Source organism: Rhineura floridana, chromosome 4 (assembly GCF_030035675.1).
Source record: "Rhineura floridana isolate rRhiFlo1 chromosome 4, rRhiFlo1.hap2, whole genome shotgun sequence".
In the NCBI taxonomy this organism is placed as follows: domain Eukaryota; kingdom Metazoa; phylum Chordata; class Lepidosauria; order Squamata; family Rhineuridae; genus Rhineura; species Rhineura floridana.
Window position 1 is genome coordinate 49,254,934 of NC_084483.1, and position 17,285 is coordinate 49,272,218.

General features: G+C 43.3%; 1 protein-coding gene across 1 annotated transcript in view; it reads left to right on the forward strand.

The window, feature by feature from the left end:
* Window positions 1-2,191: 2,191 nt before the first annotated feature.
* LRRC1 (leucine rich repeat containing 1) overlaps window positions 2,192-17,285 on the forward strand; it is a 107,701-nt gene continuing 92,607 nt past the window's right edge. Inside the window, exon 1 of the mRNA XM_061626247.1 lies at window positions 2,192-2,774. Within this exon, the coding sequence (XP_061482231.1) occupies window positions 2,616-2,774 (159 nt within the window). The 5' untranslated portion in view covers window positions 2,192-2,615. The remainder of the gene's footprint in view (window positions 2,775-17,285) is intronic.

The window sequence follows — 17,285 nt, forward strand, 5'->3', positions numbered from 1 at the left end:
CCACCCCTCCCTCCTCCCCCTCCTCCCTTCCCCATCCCCTGTGGTCAGTTTCACCTATCCTAAGCATGATTGCTGTGTGTGTGTGTGTGTCAATAAGCATGCAAATGATCAATCCATTCTCAGCAAATTTGCTCAGGATCCAATTTCTTACCTCCCAGATTAAAAAGCAAGGAAATTCACTAATATGCAAAACACCTTGAGGTTTAAGAATGTACCTATAGCCCACAGATATTTCTACCAAACTTTAAAAAGCAGGGAAATTGGGCAGCTATAGTGAATGCACCAGGGGAGCAGGAGACCTGAACTCCTCTCTGAGATATTGTACTGCCCTACAAAGTTGTCAAAATGCAAACACCATTTGGGTTGGTCTTTCACAGTCCAATCCACTTGCTGTGTAGCTTGGAAGAATTTGGTAACATGTGCCTCTGAGCATATGGTGAGTGGTGGCAACACCTGTAATCAGCCCAAATAATAGAAAGAAGATATGTCCTGTGCTGATCTTGTTTTAGCACGGAGGAAGCAACATTATTAAGACAGTTGATATAGTTCAGATGGTCACTTTAAATATGTCTGATTTACTTTGCAATTTTCGTGAAGTTTCCTATAGGAAATCATTTTCTTTTGCTTTTGTTTCTATGAATATGTGAAGTACAGCAACACTTTGCAAAATTTATACTAAAAAACCTCCAAACATAATTGTGGAATAATGGCACTGACTTCTGCAAAACAGTCTCCAGTGGACCTCAGAAGTATCTCAATTTGCACAAGGTAAGACAGTGGAAGGTGAAATATATTCTAGCAAAATTCTAGATGTGCTCTATGTTTTTAATTGATCGTGAATACCTTGCCTTAAATGAAGTGGTTTAAACATAGCAGGATGAAAACATGCATCCTCTTTTTTCCAACAGCTAGAGTCATTGCTGAAGCAGCAACATATTGTGATCAGTCTGATTTTACATTAAACTGCAGTTTCAGATTCAACTGTTAATGCACCCAAAATAGAAATAGAACATAACCTCCAATATAAAACAAAAAAGGCTGTCTTCACCATCACATGACAATGACCAAAAAAAGGCTTTGAAATTAATAAAAATACATTTGATACATTTCTAGGATGAATGTGGAGGGGGAAAATTTTCTGGTTTAGATTATCTGTAGAAACATTAGTAACACAGGAAAGAAGCAAAGTAAGAAGAACACCAACAAACATACAAAAATATAATTCTCCATCTTTGGAGATGGCAGGTGTTGCCACCACTCACCATATGCTCAGAGGCACGTTACCAAATTCTTCCAAGCTACACAGCAAGTGGATTGGACTGTGAAAGACCAACCCAAATGGTGTTTGCATTTTGACAACTTTGTAGGGCAGTACAATATCTCCGAGAGGAGGTCAGGTCTCCTGCTCCCCTGGTGCATTCACTATACCTGCCCAATTCCCCTGCTTTTTAAAGTTTGGTAGAAATATCTGTGGGCTATAGGTACATTCTTAAACCGCAAGGTTTTTTGTGTATTAGTGAATATTCATAAATTATCTGCAACATATTTAGAGGCGGCTCATAATGTGAAGCCCTAAGCCATGTCTTCCTTGATTTGTTCCTAAATCCCAAACTGGCGGGATGCTATGTTGATAAAATCTTTCCTAACAAAGAGGAAACTTTGGAAAAAGTACCCCCTCCTCTTTTTGTCACGCTTCCTTTTCCTCCTCCCCCAATTTTCCCCAAGGCTACCAGCAGCAAACGGAGGAGAGGTGCTCCTTCTCTCTCCGCTGGTGTCACACAACCTCAGGGTCAGATACCAGAGTCAGAGGGAGGGAGAGAGGGAGGGAACAGGGACTGATGATGTCAGCCTGGAAAGAGAGAGAGTGTGTGTGGGAGAGGGAAGGAGCGAGCGCGCGGGAGGGAGGGAAGGAGCGAGCGAGCGAGCGAGCGAGTGCGTGTTCCGGGTCAGGCACAGGAATGACAAAAGGTGCTCAAGCTTGAGCAAGAAGCGAGCCGTGCTACTTCTCCTTCCACGGCTAACGAGATCTCGGTGCAACTGACTGGGCAGGCGAGACCCGATAAGAGACAATTACAGGAGGAAGGTTTTCTTTTCTCTTTCACTCGTAGTACTTGCTCCTCTATTCTGTCTGGAACTGAAGAAAAGAAGGCGGCGGCGGCGGCGGCGGCGGGGGGGGGGGGAGGGAGAGAGTTTTCTCCTGTCCCGGTCGAATGTGTGTAGAAGCTGCCTCCTCCTCCAGGACTCGCTGAGGAAAGGACGGGAGGAGAAAGAGAAGAGGGCGCCTAGAAGGCGGTGGCTGGCAAATAAGCAAGCAGTGGCGACGCGCTCTGGAACCCAGTATCGGCGACTAGGGTTGCTAAGGGGCGGGGTTGCCCCCTCCTCTCTCTCCCCTCGCGCTGCGAGTGTCCGAGGGCAAAAGCAGCGCGCCTTGGGTGGAAGGTAGGAGCTTCCATTGGAACGCTACCAGAAGCGGAGAAAAGCGAACGGGAGCAAGAGGAAGAGCGGGGCAGCTGTAAAAGGCTGAGGCGGTGTGCGCCTCTCTTGCCTCGAGTGGCCGCCGGAACCCTGTGCGGCTTCGGAGTCGGCAGGCGGGTGCTGCAGCCGCCTTTGCTGCTATGTTTCATTGCATCCCGCTGTGGCGGTGTAACCGTCATGTGGAGATTATCGATAAGCGCCACTGCTCGCTGGCCGCCGTCCCTGAGGAAATCTACCGCTACAACCGCAGCCTGGAAGAGCTGCTGCTGGACGCCAACCAGCTCCGAGAGCTGCCGAAGGTGAGCGAGGGGTGCTAAATGGGGGGGGGAGTGGGTGGGAAGGTGAAGAGACGGTGGGGCTGCAGTTGGGGCCAGAAGAAAAGGGAGTTTGCTCTTGAGGTCGCTGGTGGGTCAGAAGTTGAGCGCTACTCTCAACTTTCTTCCTCCCCGACCTGGAGGTGAACCAGCCTGCAAAAGGTTCCTTAACCTCTGCTGGGCGCAACCATTAGTTACTTGTTACTCGGAAGGAGTTCCGAGTTTGCATTTACTCACAAACAAGTGTTCTTAGGATTGCATCCTTAAACTTCGAAGATGTAGTTTTCGTGCATAGACTTCTGTCAGTGTCCTGGCAAAAGTCGACGCTGGCGGAGGGGGGGGGGAGAGGAAAATGTGTGGGGCAAGTAGGTAGGTAGGGAAAGGTGACTGAAAAACAGTTGTCTCGGCAAGGGCGCCAGCCTTCCTTGCCAACAGCCCCAAGTCTCCAGTCTTGCAAGACCTGCTTTTCCATATGTGTTATGATGGCCTGTTTGCCTAGTAAAAAGGATTATACTTCACAGCCAGGTACAAATGAGCTTGCATAATGTCATCGTGTCAAGAAAGAACATTGGGCCCAAGATGTAGGGGGAAAGTGAAAGTGGCACAGCTATCTTGTTGGGTATCCTTTGTATTCTTAAAGAAACAGTTTAGTGACTCTTGTAGAATTTTGTTTTGGGTGACCACTTAAGGATTCATTCACACTATAATAGTTCACTATACTCCTGGATGCGCCCTGCCTTGGACAAGTAACACTAGGGTATTTGTGGATAGGGCTATTTCTGCCATTGCAGCATTGTATTCTCCAGTTACTGTGGTCACGGGGATTGCTGCCTACAGTTGCAGATCTGTATCTGTGATCGTACTGGTGGTCCATGCACTCTTTCCCTATGGCTGATACATCATTTGGATTTACAAGGAGAAAAAAAAGTCTGTTTGAACTACCCTTTTTACACAGGAACTGTTGAAAACGTTGTTCTTATACATCCCCAGCCTCCTGTTGTGTTTTGTTTGGATTTTTTTGTTAGCCTACCCAATCAAAAAGGTTCTGAATGGGTGACTGGTTATTTTATGTTTCCAAAATACACACACAGTATAAATTAAACAGATCCTGTGACTATAATTTAACCACATGCCAACTCAATCTACCACACATTTCTTCTGAAATACTTGGGTAAATCTCACGAGGTCTTGGTATATGTGAATGATGATATAGTCAATAGATGCAGCAATGGTGTTGATATGTGCTGCTTTTAGCCGTAGCTCTGAAATGGGTCTTTCGATGGGCTTAAACACATGGGCACCATACATTTTTATGGTCTCAAGTCTGTCTCCTTGCCTCACTAGTGGATTTTCTCATTGTAGATACTTCTCCTTCCACTGGTCATGACTCAAATACCACCTCATCTGAACTGTATTGCACTTGCAGTGAACAGTCTGTGGTGCAAATTGACTGGCTGGGTATGGTTTCTGACACAGGAACTAAGCAGTTTGCAGCCCAATTTGTGTGAGGGAAGTATGGCTAGATTAAAGCAGAAACACAGGGGATAGCTGAGAACTAGGATACAGAGATGCTAAGTGACAAGTCGCGCAGAGGATGGAGGCTAAAGTAAAAGTGCAGAACAGGCAAGGGGCCAAGACAGGGTGTTATCTGAACGAAACACAGGTGGAGAATTCAGCTTGGAAAAAAAAAGTTAGTTAATGAGGCAAGAAGGGGGCTAATAAATGGAAGCTCTGAAGAAACTTTGAAATGGAAATGGACTGCCTTCAAGTCGATCCCGACTCATGGCAACTCTATGAATAGTGTTTTCATGGTAAGTGGTATTCAGAGGGGGTTTACCATTGCCTTCCTCTGAGGCTGAAAGGCAGTGACTGGCCCAAGGTCACCCAGTGAGCTTCATGGCTGTGTGGGGTTTGAACCCTGGTCTCCCAGGTCCTAGTCCAACACTCTAACCACTATGCCACACTGGCCCTCGGAAGAAACTTTACACTGCTTAAAATCAGGAGAGGCTGTGGGCTATGGAGGAGAGAAGGCAGGGGTGCTGGACTGGCTAGCCAATGATAGGGTAGCAGTAGAAGAGCAGCAAAGTCGGCAGTGACCTGGAAATTGGGAACAGGAAGAGACACTGGATGACGGAAACCTGTATGTGAAGGAAAGAACAGCTGAGGAGAAAGTAGCTATGGGACAAATAACTTGCACTGGGCCAAGAGACAGGAGAGGCTGTGCATTAGATTATTAGAAGTGGGCAGGCAAGAAGGCATCAGAATATGGTTTAGTTTCTGCGGAGAGTAGAAGCAACAACTGGCAGAATTTCCCACTACAGCATTGGGACCTGATATCCCTATGGCAATGAGGGCCACTAAGTGGGAGAAGGATTAATTGATTCACTCACTTGAAATGGCTAGTCATCCCAGCCCTAAACTGATTTTATATTGGAATGTCCTACACCTTTGTTCTGTACACTGATTCCTAGGTGTAACTGGACTTGTGCTGGAAAACCAAGTGAGCATTGTTTGCAGATAAGAAAACTATTAATGGTTTTTGTTTTACCTTTTTTTGTCACTCCTCATTTCGTACCCATGTTCTGGTTGTTTTTCTTACCTGCCTCTACTATTGTTTTGGTGTAAAAAAAATGCATGTAATACATACTTTGGAACAAGCTCTAAGGCACTTCTCCCTTTCTAGTGTGTGTATAATGAAAACACACAAGGCTTGTCTTGCATTACATTTTACAAAAGTACCTTGCATGTACAAATTCTATGATGTATGAAGTGGCACTAAGAGGAGTGTCCTTGACCATCTTAGGGTCATCTGAGGTGTTGAACAATCTCAGAATTTGTAATGGTCTCAGCTCTGGGGAAATCCCATTTGCTTGAGCACCTAAATATTTGAAAATTTGCTGAAGTGTAATAACTATATTTAAAAATATCCTATATGTGGAGGGGAGTTGGTTGGCTGCTGGGGGCCCATAGGCAGTATTTATCTGAGTCTGTAGGGTCTGGTAGAATTCAAAACACTTCACAGTGTCAAGGTGTCTGAACTCTAATGAGTTGTATTCCCTTCATGAGCCATCAGGGACATAGTAATTGCATTCAGATAATATGTGCTGCCTCGAAACGTGTATAATAATGTAAGAAATGATCAAGTATTTTTGGTTGTGTTAATACCGGCTACTAGTGCAGTCTAGACTTTGATGGGCCTTAGATTACTCATCTGCTTTTCATGAACTCCCTCAGTTGTTACCACTTCAGAAAACTAACTACTGTTTCATCTTGCAAACAAGCTGCAAAAGCCAGCACTTTTAAAGGTTGTTTGCACAAGGTTATAAAGTGTAATAAGGATTTTCATCTGGCAGACCCATCTGAAATCAGTTTCTTCACATGATCCTTCTTGAAGTTTTGAAATGCAGATATTCCCTAGAAAAAAAGCAGATATTGAGGGAGACATAAATCTATCTTCTTCTGACATAATTTAAATTTACAGAATTATACAGCCATGAGAGTGGCTGTATACTATAGTCTGTAGGGATTTTTTTTGCGTTCTACCATGTTAAATGAAAATACCCACACACACACCTTTCTGGTGCTTTGTATAGTCCCACTTCAAAACAAAAACTTACAAGTCTTATACTGTTGGATTCAGAATCGCTTGCTCTACAACTCTGAAAGTTTTCTTGGTGATACACAACCCCCCCACGGAGAATCCACAGATTAAAGTGAAAAACGGGAGAGAGAGAAAAAAATAGGCCGTTTTGACTTTTTTCTTGAGAAGTTCTCATAATCTGTTGTCATTCATTAAAACTCAGAGATGACTGTAAGGTATCTCTAATCAAATCCCTGAGCTTGCCCCAAACACAGACCTTCATCTTCAGTAGGTTTAAAGTAAAAAAACGGCATGGTTTGTTTTTAATTAATAGATTAAAAAATGCATTACCATGGATTATAACGTCATGCAGGCGCAGTAGAAAGCAGGAGTTCTTTCATTTCACTCCCCCTCCCCCCTCCCCTTCCAGTTACTTGGAGGAAGCAGGGGAAGTCTTCTGCTCCTGTGATTGGTGGGCAACAGAAATGTGACTCACACTGGCCTTCTGCTCGGATTTGCTCCTCCCTCGTGTTCTGTGTGAGGAAGCACGAGGGAGGAAATGAAGAGCCAGACGGTCAGGAGAGAGAGAGAGAGAGAAATGGATGGTGGAGGGAGAAAGCCAGAGGGCAAGGATGACGGAGAAGGCAGCAGCAGAATGGAGGTGAGTGATGGTGATGTGTGTGTGTGTGTGTTCGTGTTCCCATGCCCGCTGTCTCCTGCAGCCTGCTCTTTCTGCTGGCTCAATTGCCCTGCCAGCCCCCAGCCCCTATCCTCAAATGGGTTTATAAATGAGTTACTTTGAGATTGTATGAGACTCTTTGTTTGTAAGACTTTAATCCTGAATTTAGCTCTTGGTTGTTAATATATATATATATAAAAATTATAAAATATATATATATATAAAATATTATATATCACTCTCTCTCTCTCTCTCTCTCTCTCTCTCTCTCTCTCTCGCACACACACACACACACACACACACACACACACACACACACACACAAATCATTAGTATATTCATTGTTCAGGAGGATGCATAGGTTACATCAGCCCTGCAAAGTAGCCTAGTGTGGCTGTACAGATATTGGGGGGGGGCTGAGAGGGAGTTGTGTATGACAACCCTGAAGTTGTGTTGTTCAGTCTCTTGGTTTTGTGTTTCTCATACTGTGTCTAACTCGGGTTTAATTTCATTTTTTAACTTTCCCACCCCCCCCCATGTATGTAAAATTACATAGATTACTAAATTACCCTGCTAAAGCAAATGGAAATAAATTCATCGTTAGTACATTCATAGTGCAGCAGTGAGGAGGGGTGGATATAGTGCTTGAGAAAGCATAGGTTACATCAGCCCTGCAAAGTAGCCTAGTGTGGCTGTACAGATATTGGGGGGGGCCTGAGAGGGAGTTGTGTATGACAACCCTGAAGTGTAGTCCAGTGTTGTTCAGTCTCTTGGTTTTGTGTTTTTTCTTTTTCTTTTTTGAAAAGAACTTTTAAATTGACTGTAGCAGCAGCATTTATTTCTTTAATTTATTAAATTTATATCCCACCATTCCTCCCAGAAGGAGCCCAGGGCGGCAATGGGTGAAGGGATCATTGCTTTCCCACTCATGGGAGAAAAATAGAGGCTTCTTGTGTTTGGGTTGATGCTGGTGGTATAAATCCTTAAATGGGTTTATAAATGACAAATGCTCAAATACTTTTTGTTTGAAGTGTGTGTGGCTGTTTGACCTGTGCTCATAACATTGCTGTAGTTATTTTGAGATTTGATGCGACTCTTTGTTTTTAACACTTTAATCTTGAATTTAGCTCCTGGTTGTTTAATCTTAAATCTCACTCACTCACTCACTCACTCACTCACTCACTCACTCACTCACTCACTCACTCACTCACTCACTCACTCACTCACTCACTCACTCACTCACTCACTCACTCACTCACTCACTGAAATTAGTCCTGAGTTGAAGCCCCCATCTGAAATTAGTGCTGTGTTGGTCACTACCTCCCACTTTTATGAAAGCCTTTGCTGTATAGGGAAGAGGCATTTTCCCCTTCATATTTTGCAGAGAACAGAAGGTCTTCATCAAACATTTGCAGGGGCATCAAACATTTGCAGTTAGTGTAATACCATATTATACTAATGAGGTGGCCAAGTGGTTTTTCTGTTTGTGACCAATAGTGCAGTAGCAAATTAAAAAGTGCAGGGTTTCTTCATGATAGTCACAGCCATGCCCCTCCTTCTTTTTTTGCTGCTGGGTTGAGAATAAAATCCTTTTTAATGCCTTCTCCTATAACAATAGATGTCCCTACCTCAGTACTGACTGACAAGGTTTCAGATAAGGATCTCTCCCAGCCCTAATTGGAGATGCTGGGTATTGAATGTGGGGACTTTTGCATGCAAAGCATGTCCTCTGCCACTAAGTCATGACCCTCTTGTAAAAGTAAAGTCATTCTTGATGGTAATATAACATTTAAAATACACTACTGAACTGTTTCTGTTACTGCTGGTGCTAACTTGCACAGGATCCCATCTCTTACCTCCCGGATTAAAAAGCAGGGAAATTCACTAATAGGCAAAAAACTTTGTGGTTTAAGAATGTACCTATAGCCCACAGCTATTTCTATCAAACTTTAAAAAGCAGGGAAATTGGGCAGCTATAGTGAATGCACCAGGGGAGCAGGAGACCTGAACTCCTGTCTGAGATATTGGACTGCCCTACAAATTGGTCAAAATGCAAACACCATTTGGGTTGGTCTTTCACAGTCCAATCCACTTGCTGTGTAGCTTGGAAGAATTTGGTAACATGTGCCTCTGAGCATATGGTGAGTGGTGGCAACAACTGCAATCAGCCCAAAGAATAGAAATAAGACATGTGCTGTGCTGATCTTGTTTTAGCAGGGAGGAAGCAACATTATTAAGACAGTTGATATAGTTCAGATGGTCACTTTGAATATGTCTGATTTCCTTTGCAATTTTAGTGAAGTTTCCTATAGGAAATCATTTTCTTTTGTTTCTGTTTCTGCGAATATGTGAAGTACAGCAACACTTTCCAGAATTTACACTAAAAAAAGCCAAACATAATAATGGCACTGACTTCTGCAGAATAGTCTCCAGTGGACCTCAGGAGTGTGTCAATTTGCACAAGATAAAACAGTGAGAGGTGAAATATATTCTAGCAAAATGCTAGGTGTGCTCTATGTTTTTAATTGACCATGCCCACCTTGCCTTAAATGAAGTGGTTTAAACATAGCAGGATGAAAATATGCATCCTCTTTTTCCCAACAGCTAGAGTCATTGCTAAAGGAGCACCATGTTGGAATCAGTCTGATTTTACATCAAACTACAGTTTCAGATTCCACTGTTAATGCACCCCAAATAGAAATAGAACATAACCTCCAATTTGAAACACAAAAGGCTATCTTTACCACCATATGACATTGACCAATAAAAAGGCTTTGAAATTAATAAAAATAAATTTGACACAGATTTCTGGGATGTATAATGAGGAAAATAAAATTTTCTAGTTTAGATTCTCTGTAGAAACAGTAGTAACACAGGAAAGAAGCAAAGTAAGAAGAACACCAACAAACATACAAAAATATAATTCTCCATCTTTGGAGATGGCAGGTGTTGCCACCACTCACCATATGCTCAGAGGCACATGTTACCAAATTCTTCCAAGCTACACAGCAAGTGGATTGGACTGTGAAAGACTGACCCAAATGGTGTTTGCATTTTGACAACTTTGTAGGGCAGTCCAATATCTCAGAGAGGAGTTCAGGTCTCCTGCTCCCCTGGTGCATTCACTATAGCTGCCCAATTTCCCTGCTTTTTAAAGTTTGATAAAAATAGCTGTGGGTATAGGTACATTCTTAAACCACAAGGTTTTTTGCCTATTAGTGAATTATATATCATATGTATATAGAAGCCTCAAGGCAAGACCTCAAAACAGCTTAGCTGTGTGTGTTGATCATTAAACTATCAAGAGGATTTTTGTTTCTTTTTAAATTATTCGATTGTAAGTTAAGGGCTGAATTAAGTATTGGTATTAAGTTATTTCAGTTATGAAACAGTGTGTGCTGTCTAGGGATGTCTTTACTTTTTCCATGTCATAAACAAATACACCAAATTGACAAGAAAACCAAAATAGTGGCATTAACTTAAGCAGTGGCTGGGCAACATCTTTCCCCGACTTAGCACCATTTTATTAAACTGGAGGTGAGCGCATATGAGTAGCTCAGGAAAGAAGTATGAAGTAACTACTGCAAGGCTTTTTCTACTATAAAAAAGTCTTCTATCATTGTGCTGATGTATCTAGCCCCACAGTTTGCTTGCATTCCTGTGCAGCTAAGGAGACATGCACGTTGAAAGTTGTTCTCTTGGCTACCATGTAGCAGCATGGTTTTTTGCCCAAGTCGCCAGGGTAATATGCAGGTTATGTATGCTGAATCAGCATGCCTGACACTTTGAGGATACCTTCTTATTCTTAGACTAGGTTTGCCAGATTACTGGTGGGCGTATGAAACTGCATCCCACTAGAAGCAATACAGTGCAGACAGGTGTCCAATCTCGGGCACACTTGCTTTACGGCAGTGATTTTTACTCCCATAAGGCCGGGATGGGGAACGAGTGGCCTTCCCAATGTTGCTAGATGCCCAGATCTCATTATCCCTGACTGTTGGCTATGCTGCCTGGGGCTGATGAGAGCTGGAGTCCACAACACCTGGAGGACCACAAGTTCCCCTTTCCTGCTGTAGGAGACATGGAAGCCTGCTTCCACATGTAGATGTTCTTGGCTGCATAAGAAAGTGCCCTTTAGACAAAGGTGTTACTAGGATGTAGCAAGACACTTTTGGAAGGCCAATGGGGTAGGCTATTTTTGAAGAAGAAAGACAAGACTAAAATAATTTCAGTTCTCAATTACAGTATGGGGTTTATTTGCTTCCTCTTGCTGTGTTCACTCTGAGAATCTATATCCTAATGGCAAAAGGAATCGACATGTTCTATACATTGACTGGGAACCTGAAGTAGTCTGGGTGGTGATTCATCCCATGCATGACATAAGGAATTAAATCATATCAGTGGTTTGTCCCAGGGGTTCCCAGACTGTGGTCCATGGACCACAAGTTGTTTGCAGGCTTCATTCATGAGGTCTGTGGCATGTCTGCATTAAACATTCATACTGATTTTTAACTGTATTTTTACTGCTCCTTTTATTTCTTTCTCCTCTGTCTCTTTGGCCAACACCAAAGGGCAGCCAGGTTGAGCCCTGGCCGAGGACCCTGCAGCCCAGAGGGGGCCCTGAAGGCCCTCCTTAGGATGGAAGAGTGGCACTCCTGTTCCATGATCTGCAGCAGTCCTACAACCTGACCCTGCTGCAGAATGCCGGGAGGGAGCTCTCAGGCAACCCCAATACAGACAGTGTGGGCTTCAATAAGCCCATACGCACGCACCACCAACCTCTCTCATCAGTGTGAATGCCATGCATGCTGTGTGTGCATGCCTGTCTTCACTCAAGATGGCAGTGGGGGCTTCCCTAAGGGACTAACGCCCCCGCCGCTATCTTGGTTGATGGCAGGCATGTGAGCTACATGCACATGTCATTTGCATGACACAGGAGGTAGGTGGGGCACATGGGCTGGCTTATTAGCCCCGTACTCCCTGTATGGGGGGGTGTTGGGCTGTGGTGCTGTGGGCCCAGGGCAGGCTGGTGCCTAAGGGCCCAGTCATGCCTGGCACCTGCCCTGCATTTGGCTTTTCAAAATCACAGGAAAGGGTATTTCCTGGTTCAGGTACCTGAGTGGAGATCACACTGCTTTTCCACTGAGCCATGCCTCAGCCCTAAAGGTAGAGTTTGTGCTTCACCTCAGACTGCCTTCATCCAGGATACAACCCTGCAACCCCATGGGTGCAGACCTTCTTGTGTGTGTGTGTGAGTGTAGCTGCTTCATGTTCAGATCTCGTGTCAGTTTGTTTCTATATGTTTCTATATGTAAAGTCATTGTAAGTCTGTAGAGGTGATCACACAGGGTTCAAGAATGCATGGAAGCCTTTCTCTCTGTGTGTAGATGTCTACTTGCTTTGACTCTCTCTATGCAGACATCAACATGTAATGTGAGTGGGTGTGGCCAGCATGCTATTTGTCCATGTTGAAATATGTCTCTAGACTTATCCATATCTAAATCCATACACTTTTGTCAGTTACTTCCTCCTTGTCTTAAAAAATGGCTCCTCTTTCATCCTTGCAGGTTTTTTTCACCAAGGCCACATTTATAGTGTGGAATTACACTGATTTACCCATAATTCTGTCTCCTCCAGAGACTTTTGTTCTGTGAACGGAGCTAGGTATCCGGAGCAGACAAGTACCCACACCATACTACAGTTCTCAGGATTCTTTGAAAGCCTCAAAAAATGATAGAAAAAAACTGGCTTATATAAATTTACTGTGTAGATTGGAACTATACTATACGCTGTAGATTGGTCAGATATTATCCATTTTCTTATCAGCAGCTGCTGGAGTCATCTTGCAGCAACTCTTTGTTTACTTTCTATTGGGTTTAATTTTTTTGAAACATCTAACAAATTAATAAAGTGCTCTCTCAAGATGTAATAACTTACATTTGATAACTTGTGCAAATACAGGAAAAATACAATAAAGAGAAACATTTTAAAAAAACCTGTCCAGCTGGTGAAAACCTAATTTAAAATTCCTAAAACATTATGGCAGGTATGGGGAAACTTTGACCCTCCAGATGTTGCTGAACTGCAACTGCTATCATCCCTGGTCATTGGTCATGCTTGTTGGGGCTGATGGAACTTGTAGGTCAGCAACATCTGGAGGGCCAAAGGTTCCCCACACCTGCATTATGGAATCGCTATGATATTTTGTTTTCTTGTGGGGAGAAAAGATCACACAACCTTTCTGCTGTATGACTATGGTGCAATCCAGTGTACATCTTTTGTGATTTTTTCCCACATGGAAGAATCTATGTTTAGTAAAAACATGATAGGAACATCATTTAGGGTAGCTGTCCCAACCTGGTGCCCATCAGATGTTTTGGACTACAACTCCCACTATCCCCGACCATTTGTCTTTCTTGCTGGGGCTGATGGAAGTTGGAGTCCAAAACAGCTGGAGGTCATGAGACCGGGGAAGGCTGCCTTAGAGGTTTAGGATGAAGAGGAAGGCTAATCCGTTTTAGATCGGAAACTTTATGTATTCACATGCAAGCCATGAGACTTTAAAATAAGTCATGTCTTATGCTAAAAGATGACAATCCTATAGGGTGTGTGTCTAAGTACTAAATGGTATTTTGAGGATTATATATGCACAATGGAGCTGTCATTTTCTTATGCCTTCAAAAAAATTCAGAGAATTTTCACCCAGCGAGTTTTATTGCTGGAGCGGGTTGCTTGTTGTCTGAGCATTCTCTTTTGAAATACCTAGATTCACTGGAACAACAGGTTTTGAAACATGGCATGGCTTCAAGTCAGCAAAGGTATGTAAGTGATACTGTACTACGAGCAAGGCCTTTCATATCTGAAACTAGATAATCGTAGTTACTAATACTTGGATATATTGCTCTTCCCCCAAGGAGACACATTGGCACATTTTGCATATATTTCTCTGGTAAATCACCCAACTAGGTAGCTTATAGAGGCAGACCTTATTAGTTTGAGTAGTGGAACTGTGTAATATGCCTTCAGGCTGTTTTCTGGGCCATTGACTGTGTGTGGCTGTGCTTTTATGGATGTAAAAGTTTCTATGAGAATACTGCCCCAACTATCTTCTCAAATATCTCCGGAACCCACAAAAGAATGTCTTATGACTAAAGGAGCAACTAGCCTTGTTGTTGCTTCAACAGTCCCTAATGTTTTCACAGGTGATTAGTCACCTTTTGGCTTCTGTCCTTACAGGATGTTACTGTATTCAGCTGTAATGTGAGACAAATTACAACTGATCCCGATTCAGTCATGAGATAGTGTTACTTTCTAGATGTAAATGTGAGTGTTGGAGAGGTGTGGACAAATATAGAGTAAGCTGTTTTCAGGTATCACAGTCAGTCATTAAGAGCTCTGTATTCTAGGTTATATTAAGATGCTTTGGGATGATAGTAACAGAAGATATGTGGGAATACTTGGATTGTCCCACTTGAATTTTCTGTATGAGTAGTAACTGATATATCACCTCCTTAAATTTTTAATTTTGATGTTACATGTTGTTTTTTATGTTTCAAGCTATTTTTTTTAAAAAAAATACTTGCAGTGGTCTAAAACAAACCTTCTATACTAATTCTAATACCATTGCTTAGGTAGAAAACTGCAGCTGGCTTGCAGGCTTGAGGTATCCCTGAGGTATTCAGAGGTACAAAAAAAAAGTATTTAGGAAAAATCTTAAATGGGGGGACAATTGGGGAGAGGACACTTGGACAAACAGCTCTATGTGGATTGAGCATGCCCAGTGCCTATGGAATACTAACTGAGGAAAAACACCTTGATAAATGGATGGGAGGAGAAATGGGATGAAGTGGCTGGAAAAGGAGGATGAGGCATGTGGATATAAGGGTATGTGCCCAATCACACATTCTGGGTAGTCTTCTGCTTCAATAGGCAGAGCTTGAAGCGCCCCCCCCCCCAAAAAAATCCTTGTATGTTACATTTTGTTTCAAGGTTCTACTTATTCCGCTTAATACAAGTTAATATGATCAGCATCTTTTCATTGTTTCTTAGTGCTCGTCAGACTGCTTATCTCAGAGGGCTCTTGGATTATTGACCTAGTTTAAAAGTAAGATTGATATGGTTGTGGCTAGATAGGTGTAACTGACTTTTTAATAGGTGCATTTATACTTTTCTATGAGTTTCTTGAAATATGCACACATTATTAAAAGGGACATGTGCCTAAGATTTAGGCCACAAGTTAGCCAGTGACCCAGTAGTCTTCATTAATTATACAGCCATGAGAATAGTCAGCATGGATTATTCACATTCCACAGTGTTAAATTGAAAATAACCCCATGCCATTCTGATGCTTCCCATAAGCTAATTTCAAACAAAACCTTACAAAACTTAAAGTGTTGAACTCAGAAACGTTTGTTTAACAACCGTCTAAATTTTCATGGCAATACACAAAACAGTCAGAGAATCAAGAGTTCCAAGTGTAAAACGAGAGAGAGAGAAACCAGACCCCTTTTGGGCTTTTTTCTGTCAGAGTTCTCATAATATGTTGAAATTAATTAACAATCAGCCATGTTCACAGAGTACCTGTAATCCTGTTACTGACCTTGCCCCATCCTATGACCTTCACCTTCTGCAGTTCAATCGTTAAAAAAAATGCCTGGCTGATTTTTAATAAATTTAAGAAATTTTAGCATTGAACTCAATGATAAGGCCAGGCAAGCTCAGTAAGAACCAACTGTCAGTGTTCTAAAAGCCAGAGTCACAGCTGCTGGGCTTGGCTAATCGGGGCCACACCCACACCAGACCTTTATTTCACTTTAGACAGTCATGGTTTCCCCCAAAGAATCCTGAGAAGTGTAGTTTGTGAAGGGTGCTGAGTGGAGACTCCTATTCCCCTGACAGAGGTCCAATGGCCAGAATGGTTTAACAGCCAGCCGCTCTGATTGAAGCTCTGTGAAAGGAACAGGGCATCTCCTAGCAACTCTTATCACTCTTCACTAACTACACTTCCCAGGATTCTTTGCGAATAGCCATGACTGTGCAAAGTGAAATAAAGGTCTGGTGTGAATGTGGCCATGGACAGCTGTGGTTTAAATTTGGATCAGAGGCTACATGTGCCTGCTGTAGAATAAAAAGCTGGGGGAAACCCTAAAAAAGAATGATATTGTTCACAGTGTTTTCCTTTCAGAAAGCAAAGGGGCTTCCCCTCTGCCCAGTGCCCTCCCCTCCCGCTCTCCTCCCCTCCCGCTCTCCTCCCCTCCCGCTCTCCTCCCTGCCCTCCTACTCCCCTCCCTGCCCCTCCCCCAGGTCAGTCTCACCTATCCTAAACATGAATGCACAGGAGTAAATCCCACTGAACTCAAAAAGCATGCAAATGATCAAATCTGCCCTCTCTTCCTCCTTCCTTGGCCTTTCCCTCCCCCTTCCTTCCCCCTTTCCTTCCCCTCCCCCATCCTCTTCCCATCCCCTCCTTCCCCTTCCTCCTCCTTCCCCTTCTCCTCCCCCATGGTCAGTTTTACCTATCCTAGCCACGATTGCACAGGAGTAAATCCCACTGAACTCAATAAGCATGCAAATGATCAGACCTGCCTTCCTGTCCTTCCCCTCTCCTCTCCCTTCTTCCTCTCCTCCCCTCTTCCTACCTCCCTCCCTCCCTCCCTCCTCTCCTCCCCTGCCCACTCCAGGCCTCCCTCTTCATGGTCAGTTTTACATATCCTAAGCATGATTGCAAGGGAGTAAATCCCACTGAACTCAATAAACATGCAAATGATCAAACCTGCCCCCTCCTCCCCCTCCTCCCCCTCCTGCCTGCTCCCCTCCCCCCCTTCCCCCCTTCCCATCCCCTGTGGTCAGTTTCACCTAATCTAAGGATGATTTCAGGGGAGTAAATCCCACTCAACTCAGTAAGCATGCAAATGATCAATCTATTCTCAGCAAACTTACAAGGATCCCATTTCTTACCTCCTGGATGAAAAAGCAGAGGAATTCACTAATAGGCAAAAAACATTGCGGTCTAAGAACATACCCATAGCGAACAGATATTTCTTTCAAACTTTAAAAAGCAGGGAATTTGGGAAGCTATAGTGAATGCACCAGGGGAGCAGGAGACCTGACCTCTCTGAGATATTGTACTACCCTACAATTGGTCAAAATGCAAACATAATTTGGTCTTTCACCCCAATCCAAGCTTGGAAGAGTTTGGTAACATGTGCCTCTGAGCATATGGTGAGTAGTGGCAACA